Raw genomic sequence first — 18,313 nt, forward strand, 5'->3', positions numbered from 1 at the left:
GCGTTTAATAGGAGAAAAAAAAAAATCACAAACATTAAGTGATAATGGTCATGTTTTGCTGTTGGCCCCTAAAAACGAAAGAGCAAGAGTGTCTTCTTTCATTCTTTCATCTCCAGTAGTGGAGATGTTGGTGCATACACTGGGCTCAAAGTCCCAGAATGCAATGCAGCTATACAAGGCAGTTGCCTTGAGTCATTTCAGAGTCTAATTAGTGATCTACGAGATGACTAGCTTAATGGCATTGATGGCGGTATTAGCAGGAGAGCTGAAGTTTTGGGAGCTGATCTGTTTGAGAAGAGTGTACGGATGAGGTCATCTCAGTATTTCATTACAAACTAAATTTTGGAGATAAATGGATAGACAGATAGATTGATAGATGCTAATTATAAAGATTATTATGTAAGTCATTCAGGGTGGATTATTCCTTTAAATGAAAAATCTGTTTTTGTTTGTCTGCTTGCATGTTTTAGCAAATATAACAAAAGAATCAGTATATTATAGTACACAACTTCACGTCATATCACGAGTTGACCAGTAGGTGACACTGTAGTATACACAGTTATTATTTAAAAAGTGGAATATGAGGTCATGAAAGAACAAACCCCATCGGTGAGGAAAAATGTCACACACTTTTAAATCTGTGGGGCAGACGAATAATTAGTCTAGGACACAGTGCAGGCTCTGAACAATATTCCAAACTGCTCCTTTAATGTAACGGATTAACGTATAACATGGAGGAAGGACTGAGAAGGAGTTTGTTTAGGATGTAAGAGGCTGCATTTATGGCTGAAGTGTGCAGATCACCCTTGCCTATAATTCCAGCTGGTGAATCCTGATTGCCCAAAGAGCTCCAGACACTGAACCATCTGGTTTAACACTTACGCACTCGGTAATGACTTTGTGAAATAGGATATGTGACTGATTCGACTTTAGAACTGAATCAAAAGATTGAATCAAATTTGAATCAAATTTTAAAAAAATGTGCATTCAAATTCGTTTTATACCACATTGTAAATCATGTTGGCCTTATTTCCAAACAATACGGTGTTGGCGAGCTGTTGGAGCTCTTCTGGGCAAAATGGAGGGATACAGAAATAAGTGTGTAGGATAAGGGTGACTCTGACTCGAGGCGTGTCCCCGGGTAGTGGTCCAGCCAAATATCTCGGATGTCTGCAGAATGTACCTTGAAGGATGTAAAATGTTGTTCTTTTTTCCCTCTCTCTCTTTCTCTCTCTCTCTCTCTCTCTCTCTCTCTCTCTCTCACTCTTCCTTCTTTTCTTTCTCTTTGATTTGATCTCACCATCTCACTCTCTCTCCTGCCAGATTGTATCAGGATAGACTGTAACCTCAGTAAGTGATTCTAAGTGTTTATTGTAAATACAACACACACACAACTCTCTCTCTCTCTCTCTCTCTCTCTCTCTCTCTCTCTCTCTCTCTCTCTGCAATTTTCACACATACATTTGCTTACATGCTTTGCTAATTATAATCTGAACATGTGTTTCATGCTGTGTGTTAATATTAACATTCACTCTAAGGTAAGTCACACATGGAGGAGATACCTGAGTGTGTGTGTGTGTGTTTAAGCTTACTTTAGCTGTATCTAATTCCAATGTTAAAATATATAATATATAAACGAGTCGATGAGTAAATGAATCAGTGAATGTATCCATATGTGGTGTGAGGTTTTAAATTGCCGTAAATTCAACCCCAAATGCAGTTCTCCTGTGAAAACAACTCAGGAAGTGACTTGTAGGTTTGTAGGATTTTTTGGACCACTCTTTTAAAACAATGGATGAAGTGACCTCTTTTTGGTTGTTTCACTTTTTAAAACATTTCTTGGACTTTGAGTTGAGTTGGACTACTTTTTCACTGTTAAAAGTGCAGTAGTTGATTTTTAATAAATTCCGACTTGGAAAAATAACCTGGAAAATATATAGAACATGCTAAAAAAATAATAGTTTAAGTTTGAGACCACAGCAGAAGTCTGCTATGTGGCTGAGGAAAATTACGCTATGGTCCGAAATGCTTGTTTGTGTTTGCATGGGTCTCCTGTCAGTTATTTTATAGACAGTCCCTAATTCTCCATCACTCCACCTCTGTCAGCTGGGAGAGAAAATAATATGGCTGAATTTGACAAACATGCAGCACAGCCAGATAATTCTTGACCATTCTCATATAAAAGCAGTATGAACCGAATTTCTCACGTTTATAGTGTTATAACTTGGCTTTCAAGCAGCTGAATGGCCGGGTGCCCTTGTGGTCAAAGCGGTATCATGATGAACTTTGCTAATGCTAACTCTAGTTGAACTACCGTACGTCCAAGAGTTTGGGCTCGTTCAACTCCACCTGTTTAACCGAGTTCATTTTTGACAAATCTTGCCTAATGCACCTTTAAAACATCAAATGGGTTTGTAGAGAATTTCTTTTAAACTTTTTAAAACAAGTCATGGAGTGGCATGTAGAGTTGTTTGTATGTTTGTTAATTTATTAATTTGTTTATTAATTTATTTATTGATGGAGTGGATTGATGGCAGCCTTTTTTCGGGGGTGGAGGGGGGGGGGTTCTTTTGTTTCTTTTTTATTTCTTCTTAACATGTTTTCAACAATTGATGGATTGACCTGTACTTTTGGTTTGTTACCTTTTTTATTTAAAACAATTTAAGGAGGGACCGATGACGTTAATGTACTTACTTACGTTCTTGCTTGCTTGCTTACTTAGTTATTCCTTGAAAAAGTCCTTCGGTGCATTAAGCCAATATACACATTGCCTCAGTGAATTGCATAGCTTGCAGTTTCAAGCAACACCAGTAGTTGACCAGTAGGTGACACTGTATGTTACTCAATTATTTATCTAAAAAAAAAAAAATTGGAACCTGAGGCCATATATGTACAAACTGCATCACTGATGAAACACGTGGCCTACAAAACCACACAAGACCTGAGGCTTTTACTGGCAGAAAAAAAAGGAATGAAGGAACACGGAATTGTTTGAGTATTTAGAGCCCAGACTCTGTAATTCTGCAGATTCTGGTTATATTATTGTGTGATTATGTGCCTGAAGCTAATCTGTATGTTTGAAGCTGTGATGTGACGTGGTGGCGTCGCCTAATTGGCATTTCAGAAAGTCAACACCTTCTTTCCTTGCTTCTTCCTTTTTCACACTCACACAGAGAGGCATTGTAAGGCGACATATGCTCGGCTCACGATGCCGTGATGACCTGCTGCCAGTGTCACGCCCTTTAACCTGACCAAGGAGATGGGGAAAAAGTGGGGTGAGAGATAGAGAGAGACAATCTGAGGTTCTTGTACACATATTAGCTCCTCTGCATGGGGGGAAGGGTTGAGTCATGTCTCTCTGCATGCCGTGTCACACTGTCCTACAGCCCACCTGAACATACTGCAGGTGATAATTAGCTACAAGACCGCACACGTGGAGTAACGCTAGAAATTTAAAAGCAAGCTACTCCATTTTATATTATATTACTAACCAAAATGATTTAATAAGGAACAAAAATTAGCTGAGGAATATTTTGAATACAGTTGGGGGTGTCCATTGTGGTGTCATATATTTTAAGGAATTACATATACATATATATTTTTAATGGAACAAATTTCTTACAGTCCTTAAAATCAGGAAAAACTCAGAAATTCGTATGAAATTTAATCATATGTAACCACATGAAATTGATACTAGTTGAGGCTGGGATTAACAGCTTTTTGTAGGTTAAATGTGCTGAGAACATGTTTACCCAAGACTGAACTTACTACTTTCTAGATTTTGTGAGGAATAAAACACTTCGGGGCATTCCGTTATAAGAAAATAATCAACCATGAGTTGATGTGACAACGCCCAACAAGAGGCGGAGTTACTTTGGAGTTAATACTGTACCTCAAAGTTGATTGTTTTCCAATAATTATTGCCATTTTTAAAGTATAATTTTTTTTTTTTAAATGAACAACATGCACTTTTTATCCATTTATAGGTACATTTCATTTGATGGAATATCCACAAGACAAGTTAGTTCCTGTTATCAGCTCTAAACAGTTGTTAATAAGACAAAAAAGCATCTTGTCCTGGAAAGTCCTCTGTCTACAAGACTCTCCCATGGTGATTACAAAGTACTGAAACTGGAGACTCCTTCCACAAATGTTAAAATAAATAGAAAAAAAAACATCTTACAGAAAGCTTGACCATATCAATAATTAAAAATTTTTTCTTTTCTTTTTAAAAGTCAGTTCATCATTAGCCCTAGAAAGTCCCTGTGGATGTTGTTACTATAGAAACAGTAACATGTTGTATAGAATGAGCGTGGATTGAGTTACAGCCGGAACAACCTTTGACCAATCAGATTTGAGCATTTGACAACACCGTGTTGTAGTAAACCTTTTCTAAACATTGACTATGATATCAAACCGTGGTTATCAGTTGTCTTTTTAAACACTCGACAGACAAAATAATACAGGTTTTCGTTGTCAAGGGTGTAAATATGTCACTTCTGATTTCCCAGGAAGTCGTGCTGTAGCGATTATATGTGCTGGTTGTGTTATGCAGTCATGAAATCTATTTTCATGTCAACAACATTTGCATAATATTTACATAAGTACCTGCAGATCTTACACAGTATCAGCGTACAGTCAGTGTTGTCACTGCACGGCTGTCTACAGTCATTATTAACAGATTGGCAGTCTAGTGTTTGCAGTGTGTGAGTGTGAGGAAGCCATTTGTTTGTGTAGTGTTGTAGGAGTGAGAGTGAAAAAAAAATCACTTTGAAGGTTAAACTTAAGCTCATAAAGGCTGGAAGCAGGTAAAGCAGAAAGGTCAGTGAAATAGACAATTTGTATATTTAATTTAAGCTGGATTTGGGGGGAATTTAATGTACAAATTAAAATAAAAACAAAAGCAGTAACCAAAAATAAAAAAAAACAACATATCACTCTGTTGAAAAAATAAATAAATAAATAATAATAAAAAAAAATAATAATAATAATAGTTTTCTCTTATTGTCTTAAATACACATTTGTAAAAAAAAATCCAAAAGAATAGTAAATTAAACAAATAAATAAATAAAATAAATAAATAAATAAATAAAACTCTAAGTTTTACTCCACTTGTTCCTGTTAAAAAAAAAAAAAAAAAGAGGAAAAAAGTACTTTTACAGCTCATTACAAAATTGAATGATTGTAATGAAAATGATGTATAGAATAAATGTTAACACATATTGAATCCAGTTTTCCACCTAAACAATTAATTTTTTTTTATTTAATTAAAAAAATTTTTTTAAAAATTAAAAAAAAGAGAAGAACAAGCCCCCAGCCCCACCCTAAAGAAAAAAAAACACGCAGTTAACAAAATCGCTAAGCACTTGGAGTCGTCAACAATGGTTTAACAAAACAAAAAAAAAAAAAGAAAGAAAGAAAGCATCTACACTTCACCAAGCATCCTTGGAACTATAAAAGCAATTGTAGATTGTGTTAAAATCTGACATTTTGTCCATGCGCACCGTGATGTTTGGTGAAAAATGGGGACTGTTTACAAAGACAGTCCTTCCAACCCACTGTAAAATATTGTTTGTTTGGATGTTTGGGGGTTTTGTAGTACCATGAATTCTTGTACCATTAAGTACTGCTGTTTTTCAGCTCAGGTTAGCTCTGGAACACAGAAAAGTGGTTGGCCCTCTCATGATGTACAGACCTGGATATAGATGGACTTTCAACAATATGATGACCGTAAACATATATCTAAATCAACATGGAAATGTCTGCAGCACTCAAAATCAATAATTTGCAAAGACCATATCATGAACTCTATGGTCTGAACTGAAGAAGGCAGTCCACACATGGAAACCTAAGAATATAAAGGATCTTGAAATGCAAGAGTGCTCCAGTAGCCCTTTGACACGTGTCTCCAAGTCTCTAACGTTATTAGACATTACAGGAAGAGACTCAGGGCTTTAATCTTTCCAGGAACTAAAGATTTCCACTTATGTATATATATATATATATATATATATATATATGTATATATGTGTGTGTATATATAAAGGAGGAGCCTTTATTTGTCACATATACGTTACAGCGTGAATTTCTTTTCTTCGCATATCCCGGCTTGTTAGGAAGTTGGTCAGAGCGCAGGGTCAGCCATGATACGGTGCCCCTGGAGCTGATCAGTAATCCAAAGCTTTAACCTTAGAGCCACCACTGCTCAATGGTTAATTATTTGTAGGGTGCCAATCATTTTGAATCCAGTGATGTGCAGAAAAAAAACTGAATACTGGACAAACCTATTCAGCATCCTGATATGTATGGACTTACAAAAATACACACACACACAATACACAGAGGAAAGATATAAGGAAATGCACTAAAGAGCATTACCAGTGGAGATGATTTAAAAGCTGGCGCTGTGCCAAAAGTGCTTTCTGCCTCACTTCTCTCTCTTTTTTTTCTTGCTCTGTGAGTTATGATGTCTGTTTGGCCAGATTCTCACTGTAGCAATACCCACTCCTCCTCTTCATCGACTGCTATCTCTCTATCTGAGAGAGTCTCCGAGGACCGGCCTGAATTCCCTTAAAGCGCGACACGACAGGGTTGGTCCTCTTTCTTACACTTTCTCTGGCAATAATGTAGAAAAGCATCTGCTTCCCAATCAACAAGCAGAAATTTTATGAATTGATGACATGAGATAGGCAGTAAACAAAATTAGAATTGAAATGAATTACGGAATGTAATATATAAAAAAAAAATCTTTTTCTTTGCCCGTATTGATTTATATGCTGACAGTGAAATAGAGACGATGACACAAGCAATAAACCATGCTATAGTGTTATGTATGGCCATTTTATAGCATGACTGAGTATATAGCATGACTGAGTATCCTTTCAAACAGCACAACATGAAAAAAAAGTGTTATGTTTCAGCAGTTCAGGAAAATGGGTAGTTTGGATAGTCCAATATAAAGAGTCTACAGACTCCAGTTACAAAAACAAATAATAACAAAAATCTATAGACCATTAACAATCTGTCAAGTGCCTATCATTAACCAGGCTATCAACTAATTTTATTCAATATGTCAACAATTTAAAAATGAATTATGCTTAGTAAATAATCTATACGATTACCCAGAACAAAATAGAGAAGTCCTTTTTAGTCTCTATCAAGCTCATTTCCTCATGCTAGGCCACTAGGTTAGGGACCTTAGGGGGGAGAGTTAGTACAGCATGAAAAGAAAACACAACAGTTGTAAAAAGATTAAATAAGTGCTATTTCTACTGCTTGGTCAAGAGGTAGGTCTTTGGTCTTTGCTTGAAGACTGCCAGTGATCCAGCAGTTTGGATAGCCAGGGGAAATTCATTCCACAACCTGGGTGCCAGGACAGAGAAGAGTCAGGACACTGTTTTAAATATGATACAGCCAGCTACAGGAAGCCAGTGGAGGGAATAAAAGCAATGGGGTAGTGTGGTCGACCTTGCGGAGGTTGACCTCAAGTCACGTCAGGAAGTAGTTGCAGTAATCCAGTGTCGAGATGATAGTGGACTGAACAAGCTTGTGAACAACTTCACAAGTGCCTGAATGTCCTCTGTGGCTAGAAATGACCGGATCCTCCTGATGGTGCTAAGCGGAAAGGAGGTTGAGTGTAACACCAGATGGTGTGATCTGAGACTTGTCCAGGGAGATGACAAGATCTTGATGTGGAAATGTGTCTCCAGGGATATACAGCAGGTCAGTCTTGCTGAGCTTTTTAAAGGGGTCTCTGGCTGCAAAGTTTTTAACCAAAGTTTTAGTACACCTAGATGGTCCAGTTTATAGTCGTTGATGTTAACTAGATAATCTATAGACTATCAACTAGGTCCGGGTCCAATTTCAAATTCATTTCATGCGGACTGTACTGATGTATTTAATGGCATGGTGCTGGGAATTAGCTGATAGGCATGTTCATGAAGGTTTGTTCATGATGGTTAGGCCGTAGATGGTTTGTAGAGTGCTGCCATTGGACTATCCAAATAGTCTTACCAGAAAATGTTTTGTTGTTCTATATACGCTATAAGGCCAAACATTTGTGGACACCTGACCATAGCATTCTTATGTGCTTTTTGAAATCCCTTTATAGATTTAGTCCCCACATTGTAGTTTTAATAGCATCCGCTCTCCTGGGTAGTCTTGTTCAGTAAAGATACTGCATCTAAGTCAGTCTTGATAAAAGGAAGGCAAAGAGCTTGTGACATAAGGTGATACAAGGAGAGGTTGTAACCTCAGAATGAAGGTAAGTCTTTGTCTTACATCTTACAGTTCAAGTCCTACTAATCTCACTTTACAATCTCATTCCAGCTCTGTCCTTTATCTGAATAGCCATCTGCTGCTCTGCCACCGCTACCAACCCACTATTGTCATCTGTGTTAGAGCAGACCTGTGTCAGGGTGTGATAGTGGATTTAAATGTTTATTACCTGTGACCTGAAGGCCTTACTGTTCTGACAGAAAAGGAGACAGCCTCAGGTAGATGACTTCTGCTGATTCAAGATGTGTAAGATAGTATTAATTGGGCATGTATTTACTGTAGGTTTTTTGAGGGATTATTGTCCCTGCAATGATAGGAATACATGGCAATTTTGACATTGTCAGAACATCGGGTAGTATTTAGGAAGAAAAGTGCTTTTGTATAAAAATGATTTTATTAAGAAACAAAATGAGTCAAATGATTTCGGTAGGTATTTCACAGGGTCATTTTTGAGCTATCACAAAATTTGAACAGATTGTCCTTCTAGGCACACGCTAGTAACCTATGCAACCTGCAAAAAAAACAAAAAAAAACGCTACTCATGTTTTTCAAAATACAACCAAATATCTATTGTAAAATAACTTCTACAGTGAATTTTTTTCCTCCTGATTTGGTGGTTCCAACCATAAATATTGCCTTAGGATTATTTTTCATAGTATGCGAAACCTACTTTTGCAGACTAGCCCTAGGAATTTTGGCACATTTTCCCAAAATTGCTGGTGGAAACCTCAGGAAAGGCTGAATATCAAGATTTATAAACAGATTGGCCACCACATGCCAATCAATCCTAGTGGGGTAGAGCTTAAAATATTAGGTTAAGTTTATTAAACTAAATAATAATAGACAAACACATCCTGCTGAAACCAAAGAAAATCTGTACTTTTCACATCTTTATTGAGCATATTGATTAATCATTTGCAGTCCAAGTTGAAATGGTCCAAAGCAGAAATGACATCCACAAAACATTTCCTGTTGCTGATGAGACTTGCACAATGGTAAGGAGAAATGTTACACCTTTGCCCCATACAACAGTTGTCAAGGACAGTTGAAGACAAAGATCTGGCAATGTCCAAAGATTTTGACTAAAAACTCAGTGTTCTGCTACTACGACACTCATCTAAAAGCCACTCATTCTGTTTGAGATTATAAGGATAACGTAAGCAGAACATAGTAATTTTCTTTAATCACAGGTCTACAGTTAGAGGATCATTATCTTCTAAATGCATGTTATTGCACAGTCTGTTTTCATTGGGATCATCTTGTCCAGTGTGACAAGTAAGAATCAGGCTTTAAACTTCAAACATTCTATTGATGATTTGCTTGTGGGTTTTGGTTCACTGTCTTATTGCACCATCCAACTTCATTTAAACTTCAAAAGACAGACTGCTACTGTGAAATTCTCCTGTAAAAGTTCTTCAGGCAATTTTGAATTCATTGTTCCTTCAAGGATTGCAAGCTGTCCAGGTCTTGACGCAACACTGCAGCTATAAATCATGATGATGTGAGTTTGCAGTGCATTTTTTCCTTAGGAAAAAAAAAAAACATAGTGTTTTATTTGTTCAAAGAATATTGTCCCAGAAGCATTGTTTGATATCAAGGTGATGTTTTGTGGAGAGCAGTGCTATGGTCTTCTTAGGGGGTTTAATTATAGTGGACAGATTAACCAAGACTTTAGTTACGTAGATTTTTTTGCAGTTCTGTTTTTTGCTTTTATACCTATGTAATTCAGCATTGCAAACAATTCCTTCATTTGTAGACTTATATATATTACAAATCTTACTGTCTTGAGGGCACGGTGGCACCTCCAGGGTTGGGGGTTCGATTCCTGCCTCCACCCTGCGTGTGTGGAGTTTGCATGTTCTCCCCGTGCTTCGGAGGTTTCCTCCGGGTACTTCGGTTTCCTCCCCCAGACGTGTTGTAGGCTGATGTAGTGTGTGAATGAGTGTGTATGTGGTCGATTGTGCCCTGCGATGGATTGGCACCACATTTGGGTGGGTCCCCATCTTGTGCCCCGAGAACCCTGGGATAGGCTCCAGGCTCCCTGTGACCCTGTGTAGGATAAGCGGTAGAAGATGGATGGATGGATGGATGGATGGATGGCTGGCCTATCTATCTTAGAGGGGAGTGATGAACACCCAGGTCTTTAGCTTTTTCTTGAGAAAAACAGGCATTCTCAGTTATCATATATACACCAGATATATCTGACATCCCTCGCAGTCCCTTCTTTTTTCACTGTTTCTTATGTACTGTAGAACACTATGTAGGGCAGCAGTAAATGAGATGCCCAACTGAATTTAGATAACGGTTCACTAATGAGCATGCTGGAAACACATAGTCGTGACCCGTCGTTATATAAACAATTCGAAAGTTACAAATGACCTAGGAGCCTGAAATCACAAAACAAGGGCACTTTGAGAAGTTCTGCATTTGTGTAAATACACTAACAAGCTAACAAGTTGTTAAACAACATATTGTATTTACATTTGTATTAAATCTAAATGGCTGCCCCGGTATATATCCTGACAAGTGAAGTTGCTATGAGTTTAGGGCTATATTCAGAGCTGGTGATGTTATGTAAATGTTTATGCAGGGAAAGTGTTGTGTATTCAGACTCGGCTTACGCAGGTTCTTAACTTGAATTTCTGGGAGGCCCATTACGATTATTAAAATCACACATGTCCATTTCTAGTTTTCAAGATTGCCAGATTTTTGTGTGTGTGTGTGTGAAATGCTTTCAGGATGGGAGTTTTTTCCAACCATTAAAGACAAGCACTGTCCTTTAAGACAGACAAACAATCAGGGGATAGAAAATGGGGACTGACAAAGCACGTTGCATTTTTTTCCCTTTGCTATTCAGCATCAATGAAGAAGAAACATGATGTTCTGCATAACAGAACCGGTGTAGGCATAACGGTATTCAGCTTCAGTACAGTATTACACGAGGCAGAGAAAATACCCTGTCTTAGTGACAGTGGCTTGTATAACAGGTTTTCCTTCCCCTCTGGCTCTGTGTGTGAAATGTGAGTGTTAGTGTTTTACAGACTAATTTAACAGTGATGTGAAAAGAAAGAGAGAGAGACAGAGAAAGGAAGTGAGAGAGAGTGTACGGCTGTCTCTTCAAATTTTCCCAGTTCCTTTGAGTTTTCATTTTTGGAACACGTACTCATTAAATTGGTGAATATACTGCAGTCTGCCTGCGGATAGCAGATACGATTTCATTAAAAAACAATCAAGCTGCATTAGCATTGAGCTTTATGTGGTCCTGATTACTTTTCATACTGATAATAATCATTGCACTTGTAGCCTTTTTTTCCTCTAAGGGTGAATTAATAAATGTACACATGGCCTCATTATATGGAACACAATACACTACAGAAATAATATATTTCATACGTAAGGGATAAAAAACACAATAATCAATGTCAGGGTGTTATGAAGATGGCACCCACCATGAAGAAGAGTAGTTCCCTAGTAGTTACAGTCACAAGCATCTCGTTTTTCTCTCTCCTGAGGCAAAAAAAAAAAGGTCCTGGTCGTTACAAAGTTCTCACACTGGAGACTCCTTCCTTAAATGTTAAATAAATATATAAAGCATATCCCTGGGAATGACTTGTTACTATAGAAATCATAATGTATTACAGCCAGCACTACAGACTGAGCTGCTGTTATAGAAATTTAATCAACACTCTCTGATCAATCAGAATTGAGAATTCAAATGCGCCATATATGATATATAAGGTCATTCCGATTCTCTTCATAAACCATATCTGTATAAAATAGAGTTTGGATTTTATTTGATCAGCGAGTGAGTCACACTTTAATCTTTGCTTATGGGTGGCTCATTACTGCCTACAACATTTGTATTTTAGAGCGCTGAGATTATCTTTGGCATTCTCTCATATGCCACCCTACAGTGCCCACTGTCCTGGCACACACTCTACACGCACGCGCACACACACACACACACACAACCACAGAATGCCTAATGCCCAGAAAGTGCATGAGCAACCATGTGTGAAGGGTGGATGAGGCAGTGATTAACACAGCACACACAAACACAGATGGGGACGTAGTGCAGAGTGTGTAACAGAGAACAGAAATACTTGATCTAATAACATTATCATTAGATGTAATGGCCAGGACATTGTGTTATTACTCATATCAGACGAATGAGTCAGTCAGATCAAGTATTTGAAGAAGACGAGACACGACGAGGCTTGCACTCTTATCATACAGTAGATAATAAAAGTCTACAAGCCCCTGTTAAAATGGCAGGGTTTTGTGATGTAAAAAAAAAAATGAAACCAAGATAAAGCCTGTCAGAACTTTTTCCACCCTCAATGTGAAATTACAACTTATAAAAATTAAGTGAAAAACAATGAAAACCATGATCTGGTTGCATAAGTGTGCACACCCTTTTGTAATTGGGAATGTGACTATATTCAGAATGAACCAATCACATTCAACCTCATGTTCAAATGTAATTATCATACAGCTGTCATCAATGAAATTATTCTGATTAACCCCAAATACAGATCAGCTGTTTTTATATCCACTGTAAGTAGTGCAGGTTTAGTGTTGACATTCAGTTCTCCTGCAGTTCTCTCAGCTATAAATAACACAGAAAATCGAATGCATATGATCTTATAGAACAAGATGCATTTCAAGGTTAGATTGAGCAGCTGAAGGTTAAAATAAGCATTTGAAATTTAAAGCAAGCATCTGAAGCATCTAGACTGAGCATCTGAAGATTACAATGAGCATTGAAAGGGTAAAACATGCATCTGAAAGTTAGATCAAGTATCTGAAGGTTAGCCATTTAAGAGTATTTGTAGTTTAGATCAAGATTCACCCCCTGTGAAGGTTTCATATTTCTGACCCTTTTAAGGTTACAATAATCATTAGAAGGTTAAAACGAGCATATTGTGGTTAGACTGAGCGTCTGAAGGCAAGATTGAACATCTGAAGGGTAGACTGCCACAAGAAAAGCTAAATTGAGCATCTGAAGGTTAGACTAAGTGTCTGAAGGTTATAATGAGTATTTGAAGGTTGAAACAAACTGACGATTGTTGAAAGTTTAGACTGACAATCTGAAGGTTGGAGCAATCACCTGAAGGTTACAATCTTCTGAATCAAGGCATTTATAGGAAGTTGAAGGTTACAGCAGGTTCTGAAGGTTAGCCATTCAAGAGTATATCAAGTTTAGAGTGAGCATCTGAAGGTTAGACATTCACAAGGTTAGAAAACACCTCGGAAGGTTACAGCAACCATCGGAAGGTTAAAACAAGAATCAGAAGTTTAGAGTGAGAATATAAAGGTTAGAGTGAGAATCAGAAGTTTAGAGTGAGAAGATAAAGGTTAGAGCGAGAATCAGAAGGTTAGACAGAGAATATGAAGGTTACAGCAAGAATCAGAAGGTTAGAGTGAGAATATAAAGGTTAGAGCGAGAATCAGAAGTTTAGAGTGAGAAGATAAAGGTTAGAGCGAGAATCAGAAGGTTAGAGTGAGAATATAAAGGTTACAGTGAGAATCAGAGGGTTAGAGTGAGAATATAAAGGTTACAGCAAGAATCAGAAGGTTACAGTGAGAATCAGAAGGTTAAAGCAAGAATCTGTAGGTTACAATGAGAATCAGAAGGTTACAGCAAAAATATGAAGGTTACAGTGAGAATCAGAAGGTTACGGTGAGAAGATTAGAGTGAGAATATGAAGGTTACAGTGAGAATCCAAAGGTCGAGTATTTATACGAATCTGAAATTTAGAGGGAGCTTCAGAAGGTTAGCCGGTCAAGAGTATTTGAAGTTTCGAGCCCACCTCTGTAGGTTAGACCAAGCATCAGAAATTTAAAACAAGGGTATGAAGGTTAGAGTGATCATCTGAAGGTTGTATCTGAAGGATGTTGTATCTGTAGAGTGAGCATTCACAAAGTCTATGAAGGTTAGGCATACCTAGCGAGCTTCTGAAGGAATAATTGTGTACAATCTATTTTGTTACCTGAGGGGAGATCTCTGTGTGCAGGATTGTGTACGTGTTGAGAGCCTTTTGCGTTGCATCTTACAGAAACCGGTCAGTGGGGAAACAGATACTTGATTACCTCTCACATCCTGAGAGAGCTCGAGGTATGGGGTTTATTTATATCTGATGCTGGTTTGTCCAATGCATGCCATCTGTTTCTGTATGTGTGTGTGTGGTGCCAATGGAATGCCGGGCCCATTGTCTTGTCTGGTGAGATGCCAGTTTGTTATTGCCCATCTGCTCCTGTTATCTGAAGAGAGAGTACAAGAGTTCTGCTTTGGGGAGAAGAATGAGGATTCAGACAACATGTGGACGTTTGGGAGAGCTTGTCTTGTTTAGTGTTGAAGTTTATGAACGAATGTGAATGAATATGGTATAGAGGAGATTTGATGTGTGTGTGTGTGTAGCATACCCTTATGCTTACTCAGTGTGAAGGAGTGGACTGTATAATTCTGAATGAGATCATCCCTCCTTGACTTCCTCTGTCTCACACACACACACATTTCTCAGGATGTAGCTGACTAAAACATGCACTCACACACATACACCCCTTCTTATTCGCACATGGGAGCATTGCCGGTCTCAGAGCAATGAAACCCAACGCTTTCAACAGCGTGGAACATGTGGTTACCTTTTGACAACTATGCTTAATCGCTCTTAATTGAAGGCAGGATGCCCATCTGTAGCACTGCAGGAAATTATTTAAGATGCAGTATTAGATTTTTCATTCATGTATGTGCATCTTCATTTATTACAATGATTTGGTTGAGTGGTGGCCTGGTGACCTGTGTGTATGTGTGTGTCTGAGAGAGTCAATTAGCATTAATCGCCTGCTGTTCAGCCTTCTGCAGTGCACATCCTTCGAGCCTGTTCAAATTCCTGATTACAGTTACTGATTTAGACTTGTTTTGTTCACAAAGATTTAGTCTCTCTTGATCACATCACTAAAGTGAACCAATCATTATCAGTCATTCCTTTTGTTCAGTTGCTGCTGACGGACTTTGGAATTGCAAACACCAAAACCGAAACGTGAAAGCCAAATATCAATAATAATCATCACACGTACTGTAGATTGGCATGGTTGAGTCAGCGAATCCTTCAGGTACAGTAATTATTGTGTCTCCTATTCACCAAGTTGGTGTTAATCAGTGAATCCTTAGAGTCATGAACAATATTATCTCCTCTTGCATTTAGTGAGTCTGTGTTTGAGTCAGTGAACCTTTTGGTCATGACCTAGTCTTTGCTCCTCTTGCATTTAGCCAGTAGGCATTTCAGTAAGGAAATCCTTTCAGTCATGACCACCATTTGCTCCTCTTCTATTCAGTGAGTCAGCGTCATGACCAAGATTTGATCCTTCTGCATTCAGTGAGTCAGTGTTTGAATCAATGAATCCTTTCAGTCATGACCAACATTTGCTCCTCTTGCACATGAGGAGTCATGGAAACTTTCAGTCATAAATAAGATTTGCTCTTTTTGTATTTAGAGAGTCCGTATTTGAATCAGTGAAACTTTTGGTCACAATTGAGTTTTTTTCCTTTTATTCAAGTCTGAATCAGATTTTGGTCGAGACTGAGATTTGTTCATCGTACATTCAGGAAGTTGGTGTTTGAGTCAGTCAACCCTTCGGTCAGGACTGAGATTTGCCGCTCTTGCATTCAGTGAGTCACTTCCAGCTAAAACACAGAAAAGAGGGTAAAAAACTTTGGAGGAATACAAACACCTCAAGCAGTCAGAAGCTTCAATCAATTCCCTTATGTCCAGTGTAACATAGTCTGAAGAACAAAATTACAGAGAAATGCATCATACCCTACATTAGTCAACTAGCCAGATGTTAGCTAGCTAGCTAAAACAACTTTACTTATAAATAATAGCTACAATAATTTTGGGGTTTGGAAATGCAGTTTGCTAGCTAGATAATTAAAAAGGCATACCTACTACTTTCTACCTTCATGAAGAAAAAATATACTCCACATCACTCTTTTAATTTTCCCCTCTCATAATTGTAGATCAGACATGCATTTGAAAACTCTGACACACTGTCTGAATTCCTTTTACAGGATCGAAATACACCGATCAACCATAGCATTAAAACCACTGACAAGTGAGGTGAATAAAAGTGATAATCTCATTACAGTGGCATCTGTCAAGGGGTGGGATATATTAGGAGGCATGTGTATAGTCAGTTCTCAAAGATGATGTGTTGGAAGCAGGAAAAATGGGCAAGCGTAAGGATCTGAGCGATTTTGACAAGGGCCAAATAGTGATGGCCAGACGACTGGCTCAGAGCATCCCCAAAACGACAGGTCTTGTGGGGTGTTCTCAGTATGCACTGGTTAGTACCTACCAAAAGTGGTCCAAGGAAGGACAACCGGTGAACCGGCAACAAGGTCATGGGTGCCCAAGGCTCACTGATGCGCATGGGGAGCGAAGGCTAGCCTGTTTGGTCTGATCCCACAGAAGAGCTCCTGTAGCACAATTTGCTGAAAAAGTCAATGCTGGCTATGATAGAAAGGTGTCGGAACACACCAAAACAGTGCATCACAGCTTGCTGTGTATGGGGCTACGTAGACGTTGACTGGTCAGAGTGTCCATGCTGACCCCTGTCCACAGCTGAAAGTGGCTACAATGGCCACGTGAGCATCAGAACTGGAACATGGAGCAATTGAAGAAGGTGGACTGGTCTGATGAATCACTTTTTCATTTTCATCATGTGGACAGCCAGGTGCGTGTGTGTCAGTTACCTGGGGAAGCGATGGCACCAGGATGCACTATGGCAAGAAGGCAAACTGGCAAAGGCAGTGTGATGCTTTGGGCAATTTTCTGCTGGGAAATCATGGGTCCTGGCATTCATGTGGATGTTACTTTGACACATACCACCTACCTAAACATTGCTGCAGACCAAGTACACCCCTTCATGGCAACAGTATTCCCTAATGGCAGTGGCCTCTTTCATCAGGATAATGTGCCCTGCTACACTGCAAAAATTGTTCAGGAATGGTTTGAGGAACATAAAGAGTTCAAAGTGTCGACTCGGCCTCCAAATTCCCCAGATCTCAATCTGATCGAGCATCTGTGGGATGTGCTGGACAAACAAGTCTGATCCATGGAGGCCCCACCTCACAACTTACAGGACTTAAAGGATCTGTTGCTGAGGTCTTGGTGCCAGATACCACAGAACACCTTCAGAGGTCTTGAGGAGTCCATGCTTCGATGGTCAGAGCTGTTTTGGCGGCGCAAAGGGACCTACACAATATTAGGCAGGTGATTTTAATGTTATGGCTGATCAGTGTATATAACAATATATAACATTTTTTTAATCTACCTTTATTATTACAGTCATTTGTACACATTCATCAAATTTTATCCATTCTTTTAAAGGAAATAAGGTTCTCCTTCACTATTTTATGACCATGAAGGAGAGTGAACAGAAAGACAGTTTTAATTAGGTAATTGTTTCTGCTTTATGGTTAGAGTGTTAAGTCTCAGGCTTGACAGTCACTTTCGACCAAATTAATTACCATGCCTTTCAGATTAATCACACAGTTGAACTCCTTTCCAAACTCAGACACATTGCCTTTATAAATTCACTCCAAATTACAAAAAAGAAACAATAAATACACAATATATTTGGTTAGCAACATGACCTAACCTAGCCAGCTAGTGAAACACAGCCCTGTGATATTCTTAGGCTGCTTGGTAGTCGGCTTGGCTAAGATTACCTCCTGCAGTTGTTGTTTACTTTAGCAGCTAGACAGATTAAACTTAAGTTTATATTGTATCAGGTAATATTAAGCTAAAGATAAAAAACAGGCTGTAGCAAGCTAGGAGCATTAGGCTAAGTAGTGTATTGTGTAATTAAAACCAGTAGTCTGGCTATGTGTTATGGAGGAAATAACACTAGTCATACTAATCAGCCCTTTCAATGAAGCCACATGAACAATGAAAGAGAGTCCACGTGCAATTCCTTGTGACACCATGCTTCACTTCCTGCAAACACCGATCTTCATTTGCTTTGAATCCTG

At 38.5% G+C, this 18,313-nt stretch overlaps 1 protein-coding gene across 13 annotated transcripts in view; it reads left to right on the forward strand.

The window, feature by feature from the left end:
• Positions 1-18,313, forward strand: part of nrxn2b (neurexin 2b) — a 591,140-nt gene that overhangs the window by 315,848 nt on the left and 256,979 nt on the right. For 9 of the 13 annotated variants that reach the window (XM_026945170.3, XM_053230796.1, XM_053230790.1 and 6 more), the window contains one exon: positions 1,324-1,350. The exons of the other annotated variants lie outside the window; for them this stretch is intronic. In XM_026945170.3, the coding sequence (XP_026800971.2) occupies positions 1,324-1,350 (27 nt within the window). The remainder of the gene's footprint in view (positions 1-1,323; positions 1,351-18,313) is intronic. 13 annotated transcript variants of the gene reach the window in all.

The sequence above is a fragment of the Pangasianodon hypophthalmus genome, chromosome 28 (genome assembly GCF_027358585.1).
Source record: "Pangasianodon hypophthalmus isolate fPanHyp1 chromosome 28, fPanHyp1.pri, whole genome shotgun sequence".
Lineage (NCBI taxonomy): Eukaryota > Metazoa > Chordata > Actinopteri > Siluriformes > Pangasiidae > Pangasianodon > Pangasianodon hypophthalmus.